The sequence below is a fragment of the Pempheris klunzingeri genome, chromosome 10, assembly GCF_042242105.1.
Source record: "Pempheris klunzingeri isolate RE-2024b chromosome 10, fPemKlu1.hap1, whole genome shotgun sequence".
NCBI lineage: Eukaryota > Metazoa > Chordata > Actinopteri > Acropomatiformes > Pempheridae > Pempheris > Pempheris klunzingeri.
Window position 1 is genome coordinate 26,341,802 of NC_092021.1, and position 20,572 is coordinate 26,362,373.

The 20,572-nt window shown below is 46.2% G+C and overlaps 1 protein-coding gene across 1 annotated transcript in view; it reads left to right on the forward strand.

The window, feature by feature from the left end:
* Nucleotides 1–19,079, forward strand: part of LOC139208819 (aryl hydrocarbon receptor-like) — a 36,167-nt gene extending 17,088 nt beyond the window's left edge. The window contains exons 3-11 of the mRNA XM_070838567.1: nt 118–227; nt 9,739–9,828; nt 11,399–11,528; nt 12,543–12,676; nt 13,131–13,333; nt 13,607–13,716; nt 15,097–15,238; nt 15,446–17,054; nt 18,930–19,079. Of these exons, the coding sequence (XP_070694668.1) occupies nt 118–227; nt 9,739–9,828; nt 11,399–11,528; nt 12,543–12,676; nt 13,131–13,333; nt 13,607–13,716; nt 15,097–15,238; nt 15,446–17,054; nt 18,930–19,079 (2,678 nt within the window). The remainder of the gene's footprint in view (nt 1–117; nt 228–9,738; nt 9,829–11,398; nt 11,529–12,542; nt 12,677–13,130; nt 13,334–13,606; nt 13,717–15,096; nt 15,239–15,445; nt 17,055–18,929) is intronic.
* The last annotated feature ends 1,493 nt before the right edge of the window (nt 19,080–20,572 follow it).

The following is a 20,572-nucleotide window of genomic DNA, read 5'->3' on the forward strand; positions in this document are numbered from 1 at the left end:
CAGCGTCTTTAGCGTACTAAACATAAGGGAACCCGACAGTCATGGCAGAGCTTCGCAAACATCATCACAGGACTAAAATCTGTCTGCCCCCCCCTCTCCGTCTGCCCCTCTCTGCAGTCGCCCTCAACAGTCAGAGCGGAGCGACTCCAGCCGGGGTGAACAACGACGACAGCAAAACAGCAGGAGTGGTGGAGAACAAGATTCCTGAAGGTGAACTTCTGCTGCAGGTCAGTATTAAAGCTGTTCTTCCTTAGTGTCACACAGTAAATAACTTTAACAGCAAAGAACATCACCGAAGCTACCAAGACATGAACCGACTACACTGTTACATCTGGTTAAAGTAAAGTGTTTCCCACTTTAACCAGTAACCAGTCCACTCTGTCCCACTGTAACCAGTAACCAGTCCCTCTGTCCCACTTTAACCAGTAACCATTCCACTCTGTCCCACTTTAACCAGTAACCAGTCCCTCTGTCCCACTATAACCAGTAACCAGTCCACTATGTCCCACATTAACCAGTAACCAGTCCCACATTAACCAGTAACCAGTCCCTCTGTCCCACTATAACCAGTAACCAGTCCCTCTGTCCCACATTAACCAGTAACCAGTCCACTCTGTCCTACTATAACCAGTAACCAGTCCACTCTGTCCCTCTGTCCCACTATAACCAGTAACCAGTCCACTCTGTCCCACTATAACCAGTAACCAGTCCCTCTGTCCCACATTAACCAGTAACCAGTCCACTCTGTCCTACTATAACCAGTAACCAGTCCACTCTGTCCCACTTTAACCAGTAACCAGTCCACTCTGTCCCTCTGTCCCACTATAACCAGTAACCAGTCCCTCTGTCCCACTATAACCAGTAACCAGTCCACTCTGTCCTACTTTAACCAGTAACCAGTCCACTCTCTCCCACTATAACCAGTAACCAGTCCCTCTGTCCCACTATAACCAGTAACCAGTCCCTCTGTCCCACATTAACCAGTAACCAGTCCACTCTGTCCCACTATAACCAGTAACCAGTCCCTCTGTCCCACTTTAACCAGTAACCATTCCACTCTGTCCCACTTTAACCAGTAACCAGTCCCTCTGTCCCACTATAACCAGTAACCAGTCCACTATGTCCCACATTAACCAGTAACCAGTCCCACATTAACCAGTAACCAGTCCCTCTGTCCCACTATAACCAGTAACCAGTCCCTCTGTCCCACATTAACCAGTAACCAGTCCACTCTGTCCTACTATAACCAGTAACCAGTCCACTCTGTCCCTCTGTCCCACTATAACCAGTAACCAGTCCACTCTGTCCCACTATAACCAGTAACCAGTCCCTCTGTCCCACATTAACCAGTAACCAGTCCACTCTGTCCTACTATAACCAGTAACCAGTCCACTCTGTCCCACTTTAACCAGTAACCAGTCCACTCTGTCCCTCTGTCCCACATTAACCAGTAACCAGTCCCTCTGTCCCACATTAACCAGTCATCAGTCCACTCTGTCCCACTATAACCAGTAACCAGTCCCTCTGTCCCACATTAACCAGTCATCAGTCCACTCTGTCCCACTATAACCAGTAACCAGTCCCTCTGTCCCACATTAACCAGTAACCAGTCCACTCTGTCCCACTATAACCAGTAACCAGTCCCTCTGTCCCACATTAACCAGTAACCAGTAACCAGTCCCTCTGTCCCACTATAACCAGTAACCAGTCCCTCTGTCCCACATTAACCAGTAACCAGTAACCAGTCCCTCTGTCCCACTATAACCAGTAACCAGTCCCTCTGTCCCACATTAACCAGTAACCAGTAACCAGTCCCTCTGTCCCACTATAACCAGTAACCAGTCCCTCTGTCCCACATTAACCAGTAACCAGTCCCTCTGTCCCACTATAACCAGTAACCAGTCCCTCTGTCCCACATTAACCAGTAACCAGTAACCAGTCCCTCTGTCCCACTATAACCAGTAACCAGTCCCTCTGTCCCACATTAACCAGTAACCAGTAACCAGTCCCTCTGTCCCACTATAACCAGTAACCAGTCCCTCTGTCCCACATTAACCAGTAACCAGTAACCAGTCCCTCTGTCCCACATTAACCAGTAACCAGTCCCTCTGTCCCACTATAACCAGTAACCAGTCCCTCTGTCCCACATTAACCAGTAACCAGTAACCAGTCCACTCTGTCCTACTATAACCAGTAACCAGTCCACTCTGTCCCTCTGTCCCACTATAACCAGTAACCAGTCCCTCTGTCCCACTATAACCAGTAACCAGTCCCTCTGTCCGACTCAAACTTTTCAAACCTCAGTCTTTCATAAAACAGGAAATCAAATGGAGGTTCCACTCTGCAGTTAGCATGTTAGCAATACCCAGCATGCATCTGTTGGTCATGCAACATCTTGGTGTGTTTGATTTAGGTCACCTAGCGTGGTGCATTGAATGTATTATTGATTAAGGTAAAGGTAGATGCTGACCATAATGACATCACCCTTGTGTATCGTTGCTCTGTCCACATGTGTGTTAGCACCTGGACAGTCCTGCAGACACACAGCAGCTCCTCTCTGCTGGTCTTTATTTGTTGTTCTCACACTTTAGTAAGTACAAGTAACCAAAGCACTTTGTTAAACTAACAGGAATAAATGTCATTTATCACACTCAATACATTTTAAAAGGAAAGCGGCTGCCGTTGGGAAACTGTACCGCTTTAATTTGTGTGTCTGGAACGCTGTCATGTTTTCTGTTTGCTTCCAGCTTTTTCCTCCTGACAAGTGTCCAAAATCTATTTAGGCCTATGACAGAGGCTCAGAGACTCAGGGCAGCTTAGCACTCAATACGTCTGGCACATGCTGTGCCCTCAGGGAACATTAGTCTACTGTTTAGTCAAGCAAGTCTGCTGCTGCACTGGTGTGTGACCCACGTTTAACTTTAACTATTCCTGCCGAAATATGGATTCTTTTGAACAGAGAGTTCACTGAGAAGATCAATATCACTCACGTCCAAAGAAAAAAAAAAAAACAGCCAGCAGTTTGTTAGCTTAGCTTAGCTTAGCATAAAACCTGACTTACTTGTTACCTTTGGCTCTGGCAAAGGTGATGATGAGTTATGCCAAACTAAGCTAACTGGCTGCAGGCTGCAGTTCACACAGGTGCTACAGGTGGGTGCTGGCAGTAAAAAAGAAGGTTCATGTTTCCTGGTTGTCATCAAACTCACACACAACCAACTAATAATTAATGTACGACTTTTTTTAGGCAAATGGTTTATTAGAATGAGCAGCCATTGTAAAGATGGAGCGGCTGTAAGTCTGTGACCAATCACCAATATCCTGACATTAATTAGAGAGATGGATTGAAAGAATGAATTAAAATTAATGCTTAAAGGCCAAAAGGCTAAACTGCATTCTCAGAAAGATATAGATGAACATGTGAGGTTACAAACTATCCACATAGAAGTTGTGTTCAGAGGCGTTTTGATGCCGCTGACCAACAGATGCTCCTCCATTGTCGGTCTCTGTTTTGTTCTCTCCAAATCTATTCTTGCCATGTTTAGTGCCCAGACAGGTCACTCCAATATCACACCGAACTCATTAACCTTCTCTGCATTGACTGATCAAAGCTCCCAGTCTGTCTGTGAGCTCGTATGTTTCACTAACTTTACAGGCAGATTCAATAAAATCAATGATTCAGCAGGCGACACTGCCTGTTAGCTGGCCACCATCCAACATACACCAACCACCATCCAACATACACCAACCGCCAACCACCATCCAACATACACCATCCACCAACCACCATCCAACATACACCATCCACCATCCAACATACACCAACCACCATCCAACATACACCAACCGCCAACCACCATCCAACATACACCAACCACCATCCAACATACACCAACCGCCAACCACCATCCAACATACACCATCCGCCAACCGCCATCCAACATACACCAACCGCCATCCAACATCCACCAACCACCATCCAACATACACCATCCACCATCCAACATACACCATCCACCATCCAACATACACCATCCACCATCCAACATACACCATCCGCCAACCGCCATCCAACATACACCAACCGCCATCCAACATCCACCAACCACCATCCAACATACACCATCCACCATCCAACATACACCATCCACCATCCGCCATCCAACATACACCATCCACCATCCAACATACACCATCCACCATCCAACATACACCATCCACCATCCAACATCCACCAACCACCATCCAACATACACCATCCACCATCCAACATACACCATCCACCATCCGCCATCCAACATACACCATCCACCATCCAACATACACCATCCACCATCCGCCATCCAACATACACCATCCACCATCCACCATCCACCATACACCATCCACCATCCGCCATCCAACATACACCATCCACCATCCACCATCCAACATACACCAACCGCCATCCAACATACACCATCCACCATCCGCCATCCAACATACACCATCCACCATCCAACATACACCATCCACCATCCGCCATCCAACATACACCATCCACCATTCGCCATCCAACATACACCATCCACCATCCGCCATCCAACATACACCATCCGCCAACCGCCATCCAACATACACCATCCACCATCCAACATACACCATCCACCATCCAACATCCACCAACCACCATCCAACATACACCATCCACCATCCAACATACACCATCCACCATCCGCCATCCAACATACACCATCCACCATCCAACATACACCATCCACCATCCGCCATCCAACATACACCATCCACCATCCACCATCCACCATACACCATCCACCATCCGCCATCCAACATACACCATCCACCATCCACCATCCACCATCCAACATACACCAACCGCCATCCAACATACACCATCCACCATCCGCCATCCAACATACACCATCCACCATCCAACATACACCATCCACCATCCGCCATCCAACATACACCATCCACCATTCGCCATCCAACATACACCATCCACCATCCGCCATCCAACATACACCATCCACCATCCGCCATCCACCAACCACCATCCACCATCCACCAACCACCATTCGCCATCCAACATACACCATCCACCATCCGCCATCCAACATACACCATCCACCAACCACCATCCACCAACCACCATCCACCATCCACCATCCGCCATCCACCAACCACCATCCACCATCCACCATTCGCCATCCAACATACACCATCCACCATCCGCCATCCACCAACCACCATCCACCATCCACCAACCACCATTCGCCATCCAACATACACCATCCACCATCCGCCATCCAACATACACCAACCACCATCTACCATCCGCCATCCAACATACACCATCCACCATCCACCATCCACCAACCACCATCCACCATCCACCAACCACCATTCGCCATCCAACATACACCATCCACCATCCACCATCCAACATACACCAACCACCATCTACCATCCGCCATCCAACATACACCATCCGCCACCCACCACCCACCATCCACCATCCGCCATCCAACATACACCATCCACCATCCACCATCCACCATCCACCACCCACCATCCACCATCCACCATCCAACATCCACCATCCACCATCCGCCATCCAACATACACCATCCACCATCCACCATCCGCCATCCAACATACACCATCCACCATCCACCATCCACCATCCACCATCCACCACCCACCATCCACCATCCACCATCCAACATCCACCATCCACCATCCACCATCCACCATCCACCACCCACCATCCACCATCCACCATCCAACATCCACCATCCACCATCCACCATCCAACATCCACCATCCACCACCCACCATCCACCATCCACCATCCAACATCCACCATCCACCATCCGCCATCCAACATACACCATCCACCATCCGCCATCCGCCATCCAACATACACCATCCACCATCCACCATCCACCATCCACCATCCACCACCCACCATCCACCATCCACCATCCAACATCCACCATCCACCATCCGCCATCCACCATCCACCTGCTGAGTGTAATTCCCAGAAGGCAGCTCTTTCACACTTTGGACACGTTCTTCGTATTTGGGCAGAAAATGCTTTTGGTTTTAAAAAGCAGAACTTAGTGTCAGTAACAGGACACATGTTTTTTATTAAAACATGACGTCTTTTAATCTGAAGCACTTAAAAGATCCACTTTTAGGTCAAAAGCATTAAGGCCACTGTTGGGCTCAAAGGACAGCCCTTTCAACAGAGGGAGCTCTGGTTATTGGATAATTCCTCAGAGGAAATGTTAATTACCGTGTGATGGATTTGCTATTCATCCACGGCTGGTGCCCGGCGCGTAGATGTGTTTGTTTGAGATTTACCATTGGGACAAACAGCCAACCACTGGAGAGGAGGATGTCACAGTGATTCCTCTGTGGAAAGTCATTTGACAGCAATCCCTCTTTTTCATACTACCAGAAGAAAGTGGACCGAAGGGGATGAGGACATGCAGGCCGGGCAAATGCACCCGTCACCAGCTGTGGACACGTAGCAAATCCAGGGCACAGTAATTAACATTTCCTCTAAGGAATTATCCAATAACCGGAGCTCCCTCTTGTCAAAAGGGCTGTCCTTTGTGCCCAACAGTGGCCTTAATGCTTTTGGCCTAAAAGTGGATCTTTTAAGTGCTTCAGACGGATTAAACTACGTCAGATATCTCCAAAAACATGTGTCCTGTTACTGACACTTATGTTCCCCTTTTTAATGCCCAAAGCGTTTTCTGCCTGGACGTGAACAATGTGTTCATAAATACTTTTTATGGAGTTGTGGCACAGGATTGTGAGAGAAGTTCCTTCTATGAACTGAGGAACGACGAAGACATCAAACCTAAAGAAGATAAAGAATTAAGATAAGAGAAAAAAGTTTGTGGACTTTCTCTGTTGAGCTTTTTGTCCAGCCGATATCACAGTTTAGTCTGATTTCATTGATAAAATTCCATTTTCCATTCAGAGGCCTGCAGCAGCACAACCAAACCCCCCTGACCAACTTCTCACTGAGCCAGTTTTGTTATGAAATTCAACTATTTCAGCTTTGAAGATTATTTGTATTTGCAGGTTTTGCTCATTCGTCCATTTTGCACCTGTTTCATGAAAAGAGACGTTCTCCTCTGTTCTGAATCACAGCTGGTTTAGCTCCAACTGGCTGTTTAGTGCCTGTTTAAATGATAGTCGACATGTCAGAGGTGCATTAATCTTCGTTTGATCCAGTTATGACACCTTTGTCTACATCCTCCTGGGGTGTGGTCTAGGCCCTCCTAGCTTCAGGGGAGACCGAAATCATAATGCTGCAGCATACCATGACATTTTACAATAATAGTGTCCCTCCAACGAGGCGGGGGGTCTTTCCCTGATTCAGCTAGACAATGCCCCCAGGCACAAAGCCAAGCCCATGAAGAAATGGTGAGGAAGACTTTGACTGGCCTGCTCAGTCCTCAGTCCTCAGTCCTCAGTCCTCAGTCCTCAGCCTCAGTCCTCAGTCCTCAGTCCTCAGTCCTCAGTCCTCAGTCCTCAGTCCTCATCCTCATCCAGCTCCTTTGATGACAAAATATATGACAAAACACACATTGAAGCGTTTCCCGATCTGACGCTAGCATTCGTTCAGGTTGTCTTAACGTTGGTTTGGTTGTGTTAAAATGCCTACGTTGTTCAGGTTAGTGGAGATGTGTCGTCATGGTAACAATGATAAACACCTGCTTAAGGTTAGGGAACAATCGTGGTCAACATTTTAAAGTAAGTCAGCGCTGACTGTCAGTAACCAACCGGTGACCTCACTTGTTAAGTTCTGACTAAACTGTTACCTGATCAGGTTTCTGCCACCTCTACAGTAATACAACCAAAGGAGGAAGACACTGTACTGATCAGAGCCCCATCAGCCATAAAATGACCGTTTGGACTGAATAAAATCCAAATAATCAGCCTTGATAATCACCTCTTTGTGAAACTGAACAATTTTCTGTTTAAAAATCTGCACTTTTATCTGGAGCTTCAGTTCACGCTGCAGCTTTTTAAGAAAAGGTCTGTTTTCTAAAAGAACCTCTCCTGCTTCATGGCCGTTTTGTTCCCTCTGTGCTGTATGTGTGACCGAGTGGAGAGAGAGAGAGAGAGAGAGAGAGAGAGAGAGAGAGAGAGAGAGAGAGAGAGAGCTGGCTGCCAGATCTTTTTGGGATCTGCTGGAGTCATTGATTTTCCAGTCCAGTTCCTCCCAATGTGCATCACACTGACATTCCAGGAGAGGAAACAGCCTGCCTGCCGTACCCCGACCCCACCACCGAGCTTTCATTATTATGATAAGCCTGCATTTCTCCAGCTTGTTAGTAATGAGAAATGAAAGCTCATTTGGAGAAAAAGAGGGTGAGTGTTCCACAGGGGGCCTCTTCCTCCTCCTCCTCCTCCTCCTCCTCCTCCTCCTAATCGCAGCGATGAGAGGGGAGATGGACAGCGAGCAGTTCACAGGCGGAGGAATGTGAAGTTTATTTCTCAACAAGACGGCGGTGAATTATGGAGAGGCTGTTAGCACATCAATTATTCACAATCAGAAACTGGAGGAAACATGCCAGAATGTATAAATTATGCTTTTACTTTTAGTCATTATTGCAAATAAACACACGCAGAATTGGGAATTTTGGACTGAAGTGGAATTTTTTATTCTTTTTTAAATGCAGATTTCATGAGCCATCGCTCCTCTTTTGCTCGTTCTCATGACTGACTTGATTCATGTGCAGCTGGGGGGTTAATGAGTGCACATGAGCAGACTCTCTGGCAGGCTCATTTCTGATCATTGCACAGCCTTTAACATCACATCGGGTTCCCGCAACTACAGAGGGTTTCGCAATTTTCCTAAATTTGAACAAATTTAGTGGAAAATCACATCTGAGGTTTAATTATGTCAAAATTAGTGAAGCAAGAATAAAACAAACAACAGATAGAAATAAATTAGGCAGAATTTAGCATCTGTTTGGAGCCTTGACATTTGGGTGTTTGTGTTTACTGTGGAGGAAGTGTGGTGGATAATTGTGGTGACTCACTGGTGTATTATCAAAAAGAATAACACGGCATCTCCAGCATTCGTCATCCCTGCACCCTGTGGGCTGATGTAGAACGAGACTGTGCTTGTACGGATGTTTGTACGGATGTTTGTGGCTGTGTGTGTGTGTTGGTACATGTCCGTCTGTGTGGTTGTTTGTGAAATATTACTGTACGGAGGGAGGACACGTGTGTGTTCAGTGGGGTGGAAATGTTGGACCAGCTGTTCCCCTTTGAAGAGAAACAATGAGTGTGCTCCATTTCACTTAGCATGCTTCCCCATTTTCTTTTCTACTCTCCTTTCCTTTCCTTTCCTTTCCTTTCCTTTACTGTGGTGCTGCCATCTACTCAGACACCACAAACCTGAATGTCCATGCTGATCAGTAGCTGTAGTTGTTCTTCAGAAACAGAAAACACTGAATAATTCATATCAATAAAAAGGTTATAAAGGCAATATATGCTTCATATATCTTTGGTGACTAAGTTCCACATTTGTAGCTTTGAAAAAGTCATTTGAGAAGCTTTGGTAATGTTTCTTTTTGACCTTGTTGTGATGTTTGCACCACCGTACCTGTATGGGATGGAGACCTGAAGGTCCTGGTGATAACTGATCACCAGCCAGAGAGAACGTCTCTGCTAACTGCCTGTCTGCCTCTTGTGTTTCACCCACAGGCTCTTAATGGCTTTGTCCTGGTTATCACTGCCGGTGGGACCATCTTCTACTCTTCTCACACCATCCAGGACTACCTGGGCTTCCATCAGGTACTGTAGCTGTAGCTGGGACACCTGAAATATCAGGTAATAATTCAGGAGACCAACAGATAAACCAGTGACAGACGGTGGTTAGTCACAGACTGTTCTGTGAATCAGACTGAGCAGAATCACAAGCAGACGTCACCTTGGGAGTAACACACTCTGTGTCGCAGAGCTAAGCTTCCTTCTTTGTAACAAGTCTAGTGTGCTGCTCACCTGAGACTTGCAGGGAGGGGTCCTTCCCCTGCTGGTTCTCCCTCCTAAATATCGAGGCCATGGGCAGAAGCTCCTGTAAACAAACAGAAGATGAGAAGATGTAAGAAGAGGGCGAATCATCCTGCCCACATGGTCGTCACTCAAAATCAGATCTCTGGGTGATTGTTCCAGCATCTATTGGATCAATAGTGATGGAAGACAACAGCTTGTAGGCGCTGTAGCCCCTCCCACTGCTCATGTCATCGAAAACAGATCCACTTTATATCCCAGATTTGAACTTATTAACGTTTTAAATCCTGCCATGATTCAAGTCTTATTTGCGGCTGCTTACATTCCCTGGATCGCAGGTGGACACGGAGAGGCGTGTCATCGTATCTAACATGTAGAGCCTCTGTTCGGACATTTGATTGACGGGTCCGGTCGGGTGGCTTGCGTGCAGCATCTGCTGGGAGCGGCTCAGGGGTCTCGTTGGAGCCGTTGCTCGACTCTCTGCATGGTGCAGAGTCAGACGCTCAAACAACAGTAAAAACATCTGCCCTATTTTTAGCCTGGCCTTTTGTGTAAAGCACCAGTCACAGCAGTGGGCTGCAGCGAACAACACATCTCTGCCCCACAGCTCACACCGACACTCTGTGGACAGCTGAGTGCACCTGCGCCCTCGTGTTGTGAGGAAGTACACTAGAGTCTCCTCATACCTGCAGTGACCCAGTGAAGACAGCAAACATCCAGTGACTCCAGTAGTAAACCGCTCACATTAGTCACACTCACATTCACATTGTTCACAGTAAAGTGGGTGCAGCACCTGCTTCTGTATTCTGGAAAGACAGGAAAGGGAAAGTTAAGTTGTTTAGCATGAACCTGTTGCAGCATGGACGAGACTGACACGTGCTCCTGAGTGGGAATATTAACATTAGGTTACATTCAGAAAATCTTTTCTGCCAACAGCCATAACACTGATCAATAACTGGCTGGCAGAGAGCTCTCAGCACCCTCTGCCATTTAACATGATCGTGTCACTACTGGACTTTAAACTTGCACTTTGGTTTTACTCTGCACATCACATCTGGTTTGCACATACTGTTTATATCACACTTTATTTTTTTACCTGCAATATTTTGTACATTTTTATGTTTATGTTTATTTTTGCTTATTTCTTTGTTTGTATTCATGGTGGTGCTCACTTTTACTTTACTATTGTAACACCAGAATCAATAAAGTATAGTATAGTTCTATCTATCTGTCTATTAGGTTAATAATAAATGACTGACTGTTATATCTAATGCCCATGCTAGTTATTTTCTAAGTGTGTAAGTGTTCATAAGCCTCCACCAGCATTTATTTTGACTCATCCTCTTCTCCTCAGACGGATGTCATGCACCAGAGTGTGTATGAACTGGTCCATACGGAGGACCAGCAGGAGCTCAGGAGAAACCTGCACTGGGCTTTGAATCCTCCTGCCGCTGCGTCGGCCATTACTCAGGACTCCCCCCAAGGTGATCACTCTCTCCTCCTACATGACTCTGTAATTAAGACCACAACAGCAGTGAGCGAAGCCTGGTGGGACAGAACACAGGTCTCTAAACTGAAACCCGTGTCCTAAAGATAAACCCCAGAAATACACGACACAGCCGACCACATGTGCACAGATGTGGTTTGTTCACATTAGGGCTCCTAGTGGTGTTAAATCTGTGAAGTTTGTTTTATTTAACTTATATTTTGCAGACATTTTGTGGCAACTTGACATAACTGTAAATGTTTGTAGGTCTAATGTGCTTTTGTTATTCTTTTTACATAAGTTGTAAGTTTGGGTAAATTAGCATCTATGAATATTTTATTAGTGTCTGTGTTTTTATCCCACAGTGTGTGTGAACACACACATTTGGCCATCAATATCAGGTGGTTAAGTACACACACAGTTTAGGCATTAAGCTATAAGACCATCCTCAGGTCAGGTCACATGACCCAGTAATCTTCACCGTGGCTTACGAGGTGAAGTGGTCCCAGATCTGTATTTGGGTTTTAAGATGCTTATGTCTGTGTGCTTTGGTTCTGAGAAGTGTGTTTAGGCTAAGACCCACACGCCTGACACAGCTAACTGCCTCCTGCACTGAGAAACTGTTTTAAGTCTCCTCTTTAAATGCAACACAAGCTGCCACCTGGAGCGCTGAGGCTGAGTTCACTCCAGGCCGAGTGACATGACAGTTTAAGAACAAATACAGAAGTTATTATTAAGTTATCTAATCACAGCAGGAATCAAGAAAACTTCAGTTCAACTAGTCTTTAACCATCTTCAGCTGCCATAACCTGATATATTTCTGAGTGAAGCTACACATGTGAGCTGAGTGCCTCGTTCAAAAGTGGACGTGATGCAAATACAGAGCGATGCAGAGCTGCAGGGAGATATGAAGCTGTGCAGGATTGTTTGTTCACTGGGCTTTTAACACCAAATGTTATTATACTTTATAGTTATTGTCACTCATCTCATCTGGTATGTTTTGTACTGACAGAGATGGAACCAGACAGCAGCTCATCCGTGGTCACCTACAACCCTGAACAGCTTCCCCCGGAGAACTCTTCCTTCCTGGAGAGGAGCTTTGTGTGCCGCTTTCGCTGCCTACTGGACAACTCCTCCGGCTTCCTGGTAGGTTCAATGTTCCAACAAAGGAGGAGGTAAAAGGTAAAGGGATGTCTGTCTAACTCAGGTAGAGCTCTGTGTGGGTGTCAAAATCTCATGAGTTCACTCCAGCTGATCCACTCCGGCCCATAACTCCCAGTCACAACAAGGCTGTGACTGCCACCGTCCCTTAACTGTCTTCTTAAATACCTTTAAAGGTAAAAAATAGCTTCAGGTTAAGATGGGCTGAGCTTAAGGATTATTTCCTTGTTTCTGTGATAGTTTGCAGTACATGGATGGAGCCCATGAAGGGATAGCAGGTTATTGGACTATGCTGAAGGCCACAGCCCAGTAGTGGAGCTGTTGATGCCAGTATTTGATTATCATGTGCAAGTAGATGAAGGCTCTGTGGGGCTGAATGGGGCTCCAGTCCCTCAGGTATGAAGACACCTGAAGGACCTTTATGTTCTTCTTCCTACAGGCGTTGAACATCCAGGGCAGACTTAAGTTCCTGCATGGACAGAACCAGCGGCAAGAAAACGGAGGAAAGGCCCCGTCCCAGCTCGCCCTGTTTGCCATCGCAACTCCTCTGCAGCCTCCGTCCATCCTGGAGATCAGGACCAAGAACATGATCTTCAGAACCAAACACAAGCTGGACTTCACACCTTTGGCCTGTGACGCAAAGTAATGGCACTTTCATGCACCACACACTTGAACGCCTGTCATAATGTGAAGGTTCTTGCTGTATCTCCTCTGGCTTTGTCACTCGGCTTCTTAACAAGGTTGATTGTTGGAGGATCTGATGTTACATTCACGTAGGAGAAGCTTCATGCTCAGGCTGATTAAAATAACGTGTCATTTCATTCTCCCGTATGTTTGAAGATCACCCAGCTGGTGTGGATGTGAAATGTGCCGTGAGCAATGTTTTGAAAATGAAGTATGACCTTTTTTGTCCAGGGGGAAGATCGTGCTGGGGTACACGGAGGCTGAGCTGCGGGTACGAGGATCTGGCTATCAGTTCATCCATGCAGCAGACATGTTGTACTGCGCAGAGAACCATGTCAGAAGTAAGTTCACGTTGGCAAACCGCAACGTCCCCACTTTGAGTCTGGCTCAGGATCTGTGTTGCTTCACTTGATCCCTTGTTTCCTATCATCTCTCTACTGGTAACGTCTAATAAGGGTATAAAATGTACAAAACAATTAATAAAAAGGAGGTAAGAGGCTGTTCCAATAGTATTCTACAGAAGAGGGATACATTTAAGGATAAAACCTGAAGCGGGGACAATCAGTGCAGCTTTGTCCACTCAGATCAAACTCCCTTTGATTCCACTGTCCCATTTGAAGTGTTTTGAGGGGTGTTTTATGACTTTATTGAGACAGTGAAGAGCTGACAGGAAAGGTGAGAGACGCAGGATGAAATGCAACAAAGGCACTTTAAACCCCCAGACCACAAAGAAACCTCTAATCACATGTAAGGTCACAGTATTGGGTAGCAGATAAAAAAAGACATGCTAAATAATGTGACAGAGAGTCAACTCCAACGTACTGTGATGGGCCGCAGCATGTTCTTCTGTTCTGAAGCCTCATAATATCTTCTGTTTGTTCAGCAGTTGTCATGTTTTAAAGGTGGCTGGTTCCATCTTCAATCTTTATCTGATGCTGTTATTTTAGATTTAGACCTGTCAAAAAAAGTTGAGGAGGTCTGGTCCAACCTGGTCAGAGAGTTCAGACAGCTTTTGCAAGTAATCCTGCTGGATTACGGAGCAGATTGAGCAAAGCTGTAGAGCTGCCGGTGGAGAGGCAAATGCTCTGCATGAGCAAAGCACCAGAGATGATCCATACAGCAGCACCAACAAACACTTTAGGGGTCAGATGTGTTTACTGACCGCCCTCCCCTCGCTGTAGTGCCCTTTAATCAAGATGACAAGTCAAACAGAACTTCTGCACAGAAGAGTCGACTGATCTCTTCCATTCAGACTAAGATTATATTATGGTGAAGCAGGATTCTGTGGCCCTGTTTGAATTACTTCCCTTGCTTCTCAAAATTGTAAAGAAACTTTAGATTTATGACATTTTTCACATCACCATGATCTTATATAAGTATAGTAAGAATAATGACAGACACTTGGGTTTTCAGTCCGACCCATCTGATTCTGAAGGAATACTCACCAGATTTCAGTGAAGGTTTCTGTTAAAAATCATATGTAGATTTTTAATCTTTAATCTTTAAACCTTTAATCAGACACCAATTTTCACGTGTTGATGAGAATTCAGGCCACAGGATTTCTGTTGAATGTCTATTCTTGCATTCTTTATGTTATTTGCTGCCAAAAATATACAAAAAAGCACAGCACAGCTTTGGATTCATTGCTGAAATGAAGTGCTTCCATTAGGTTTTGATCACTTTGTCAACATCTTAACGGTGCTGGTGTTCTGTTTTTGTAGTGATGAAGACTGGCGAGAGCGGGCTGACTGTGTTCAGGCTCCTCACCAAGGAGAATCGCTGGAAATGGGTCCAGGCCAACGCCAGACTGGTGTACAAGAACGGAAAACCAGACTACATCATCGCCACTCAGAGGCCTCTTTTGTATGTTCACACCCCTCAGTGCTGTGTTTAAACCAAGAAGGGGAGATTTATGCAAGCCTGTATAGTTTTTAGTTGTGAAGTGACCCATGTTGTGTGACACTTATTAAACACCTTCAATCATAAGTGGATGAGAACTAAACCAGCATCTCTGGACCTTCTGACCACGGTGAGGTCTCCAGGCAGTAATCATGTTTTCTGTCTTTACAGGGATGAAGAGGGAGGAGAACACTTGCATAAGCGCTCCATGCATCTACCCTTTACCTATGCGACAGGTGAGGCCCTGCTCTACCAGTCCAACCATCCCATAGCAGGCTTTAGAGATGGCAGCCATGAGAAAAATGGCAGTAAGTCCAAGAAGAGCCGGACTGACAGGCTGGTGAAGGATGGTCTGGACCCCGGCTCTCTTCTAGGGGCGCTCATGAGTCAGGATGAGTCGGTGTACGTCTGCCAGCCGGCCCTGGAGCCTAAGCTGTCCTTCCATAGCGTCTTTGGAGACCAAATGGGCTTCTCGGACTCCGGACCGTCCCGGTTGCACAGGAGCTGGGACGAGCCGAGCAATGGTGTGCTGTGTCCAGGCATCACAGAGCCGGGCACCAGCTTCGATCCCCTGCTGGCGACTCTGGACTCCCTCTCCCTGGAAAGCCAAGGGGTTGTGGATTCAGAAGAGGGGGGGTGCTCAAATGGCGATCTGTTTGGAGCACTGGAAGGGCTGGGGCTGAGCGCCGAGGACCTGGAGCTGCTGCTGCTGGATGAGCGTATGATCAGGGTGGAGATGGACCCTGAGCGTGTGCCCACATTAGACGACCTGCTGACAAACGACGAGATCCTTTCATACATCTACGACTCCATAGAGGGAAAGACTTCCGCAGAGCATGGAGAACAGGTGCCTCCCAGTACTGCCTCATTAACAGCCACAACCGTGTCGGTACCTGAAAGTAATCCCACCTCTGACACTAATGTGCAAATGCAGTTTCCTCACCATAAGCCTCCGATGGTGGGGCAGGCTCCCATCCTCCAGCTGTCCCAGCAGATGCAGCAGCACCTCCACATGAGACCAAGTAAAGTGGCTGGACATGACTGGAGCCAGCAGAGTGACCATTTGGCCAACACCATAGTTAATGGAGACCTTCTGGGGCAAACTGAATCTGTTGCCAATGGACAGTGGACAGCCCAAGACATCCTAGTGAGCGCAGGGGTACAAGTGGAGCACTATAACACTCAACAGACTATTTTTAATGGCAAGGCCTCAGAGCTGGATGCTGAGCTTCATCAGCAGCAAACACACCAACACTACCTTCAGCAGCAGCAGCCCCGGATGCAGAACCATCTCTCACAGCAGTGCCATGCCAAACACAAGGCAGCCAACCTCAACGGACTGTGTGGCGTCTCCAGCACAGAACATTCAGCGGAAAAATCCCAGTGGCAGGACTACGGATTCAGCAAGAGTGTGGGCAGCAACCCCTGCCTCGATAACAGCCAAAAACCTCTGACCAACACCTCACTAGACTCTTGTATGGATTATAGCATGCCTGACATGGACAATATGGATTACAGCATTGGTGGAAACGGTTTGTTTGGGAGGAGTGGACAGCAGCTCGGGGTCGAGTCCACAGTTTCATCCTTCCAGGAGATGAACCATAAACGGCAGCAGGAGCAGATCCCAGTTCCTATGGCCCAGGTCATCTCCAGCCTGTCGCAGTGCCCTCCCCCCAACGCCTCCCTGGAGCAGATCCTGGGAGTGGGCAAGTCCTGCAGGCAGTTGGACCACTACGGCATGGTGACCTCTGAGATCCCTCATGACCCCAGCTCCAGTAAGGTGAGGCTCCAGAAACACTGACATGATGGGAAGGTGTTGAAATCCTCCACTGCTAAAACATAAACACTTATTGATGAAGGAAATAATTAATTGGTGAATGAACATAATTGTTGGATGCAGTCCTCACTGAACCATCTAGACTGTTGAATGGGATGTTGTGCAGTTTGGTTCAGGTATTCATGCTTCCCAGAGGATGAATCTCACTTACTTTGGGGATTTTTACATCAACAGTTAGCTGTGGATGGTTTTGACATGCAGGCGATGAGTCATAATGACTGAGGACCTTCCATTTCAATCTTTTACAATAACATCCCCAACGGCGCCACCTGCAGGGTCATGTGGTAACATTTTCTACATGACCTCTCCAATCCTAACGGGCAGAGAGCCGTTCAAGCTTCTCACTGATGAACCCTTTGAATATGACTGATGCCTGTGAGACTTAATAGATTTAATTTCATAAATTATGAGATATAAAGGAATATGTACAGTATTTTCTGTGTATTGTGTGATGTCTGCTTTCCATAGTGCACCACTCAGTGTCCATCCAGGCGAAACACTCCAGGGAAATAGTTGGTCTAATAACTAATAATAACTAACTAATAGATTTCCCCTGTTAATAACTTATATTTAGACAATTATCTTTTGTATAAGTTTCCTGAAATGTCATGTTTGAATATACAAATCAGACATTATCTAATGAACGTTATTCAGACATTTCCAGAATAGAAACATGAACACTGAATAAAGACAAAACTCTTCTGTTCGTTTTGCTGACTGATCAGAGCCAAAGGTGTTTAGTCATCACTCCGTGTGTTGAGGAAGAAAATGTCCTCTAAATCAGGCTCTGATGACACGACCCCCTCTGTGGAAACCTCCAGGATGCAGAGAGGAATCAAACTGGACAGTTTGGAGTCTGTAAAAGATGCTGAAGTGCAGATTTGTGGCTCAGAGTGAGAGAATAATATACAAAGGGTAGAACAATGTTCTTTCCTCTGTCTGACAGAAAAACTGAGCCGTGCATGAAAAACAGTGTGTTTGCTTTGGCTCTGAAGGCCTAACGTGTCCACATGCTAGAATAGGAAAGATGAGGCACATTGCTGTGTTCTTTACATCTGTGTTTGGTTTGTTTTAGGTCAAAGAATGAAAAGACATAATGTGCTGTGACCTGGAAAAAAAGAAGAGCTGAGCTGTTGTTTTTATTTGCTGTAAAACAGAGAGTGTTTAGAAGTTAGAAGAGATGTGTGAGGTTTGGTTAATGTGGTGCAAAGTTTCTCATCCAAGGGTTTTTATCCAACAAGTGTTGTTGTTGAACAGAAACTATGACATGTAGCTGTATTTCTATGTGTTCCTGTTCTAGAGAATACAGGATTCATCTGTATTAACATCACCTCATCATTTAGTCACCTGCTCCTAAACACTGAAGACGCCTTAAATGATCATTAAGGTGTCACTGAACTGTTTAAAGATCTAACTTCTTCTTTCTTTGCTGTAGATCAATGCTGGCAGACACAGACGGACAGAAACTGTATTTGTAAAGTGTGTTTCTAGACCCAAACCCCCCCCCACTGGCAGTTCAGAGCAGAAATAAAGACAGTTAAAAACAGACAGCAGCAGATGACAAGATGTTTGGCAGGTGTTTTTGAAAAGACTCTCCATAAGGGGGGGGGGGGGCTCTGCAGCTGAAGGCTCTGTCCCCACAGCCCCCATGTTGGAGCAGGGTTAGAAGAACAGACAGGCTCCCAGAGCCAAGTGGGCGACATTGTTCAAATCCACAGAACTCTTTTTAACACACACAGACACCAGAGGATCCCCCCCCCCCCCCCCCGTATTACTGTGCTACTGTATCTTATCCCTGTGTCCTCCTCCCTCGTGCAGATGGAGAACGGCTGCATCCTGAACAGTACTTTCCCAGGAGGCTGCGTCCTGCCCAATAGGAATGGAGCAGCGCCCCCTACTGTCCAGATGCCCGGCCCCGAGACTCTGTCCGGCCTCCCCGACCCCCCAGCCAGCAGCTTCTACCTCTGACCAGCTGACCAGGAGCAGGCGTGCAGCAGGACACTGTTCATGGGCAGAAACACAATGACTGGACCAGCCTTATTCGTCCAGACGACACAACAGACAAAGCTGAACAAACGTAGGCCTCCGTGTTTTTCTTTCCTTTCCTATTTGTACGATTTTTTTTTTGTGTGTGTGGGGGGGTGGGGGGTTGGGGTTGGATTCATTGTGTTGTATTTCAAGTCATATTATCATACGAGTCCTTTGTTTACAATAATGCAGTGAAGAGCGCTCAGTTGTGTTCATTTGAAGTGTTACAGAGCTGAATAGTTTCAGATACAACACAAAGCACAAGTTAGATTTAGAGGCAACAACATGATGGTGGATAGTTTTTCTTTTAGTTATTCAATATATAGATCTAGAGAGAGATTCTAAATCTGTCCTTCCATGTAGGATTTAGTTCTACTTTGTGTGCAGTAAAGAGGAAGGATGTACTGGGGTAATACCGGCTCTTATTAGAGGCTGAATGATGGATCGCAGGGCGCCAGTGGAAGAGAATATAAGCCATGAAATGTCACTGGTAGTAGATGAAGGGATTAGTGTGTCCACTGATGAACCATCGTAGTCATTTTTCACCTTTAAATACCAAACATTTGCTGGTTCCAGCTCCTCAAATGTCAGGATTTGCTGCTTTCCTTTGTCTTATATATTTCCTCGGATTGCCGGTCGGACAAAACGAGACTCTGTGAGCAGCGTTCAGGGTTTGACTGACAACGTGATGATTCAAGTAAATAAGCAGCAGACTAATCGATCCTGAGAATTATTGTTAAACTGTGAAAACAGGCAGACATGCAGATGAACGGAGACGAGCGGTTGTCGTCCGTCTCCGCTTCCTGAATGTACAGACACACGTGGGGGGGACTGGAACCTGAACATCTGACTGAGCATCAAATGCAGTTTCTCTTTTTTTCACCTGATATTTTTCCTCATTTGAATCCTAGTTTGGTTTCAGGGTCATGTGGTTGGGTTAGTACCTGAGCGCAGCGTACACACACACACACACACACACACACACACACACACACACACACACACACACACAGTGCTCCCAGTGTTACGTCACGCTACAAGAATGTAATCTCTCAGTGTTCAGTCATTTCTTCGTTCAGCAGTTTTACTTGTCAATGAGATGAATCCATATATGTTTGAAAGGAGTCTAGAATATGGAAGTGATGGCTAGAAATATCTCGCACTTTATTTCAAGCACCCACTTAATCCAACATCATAGTCGGGGACAGCTGACCCTGTGTTTCTGTCTGCTCGTCTTCTTTTGAGGAACATTTCAGGTGAAGGGTTAATGTCCTCACAAGCACAAACACTTCTGAACTATTCTTAGTGTCATCTTTTCCCACTTGAATTCTTATTTTGTTGTTGTTGATGATGTTGATAATCTTGAACCTCTGGAGGAGTTCTCTTTCTTTTCTCTGGTCTTTTGTTAAAAGTTGAACTGACTTGATTAGAAG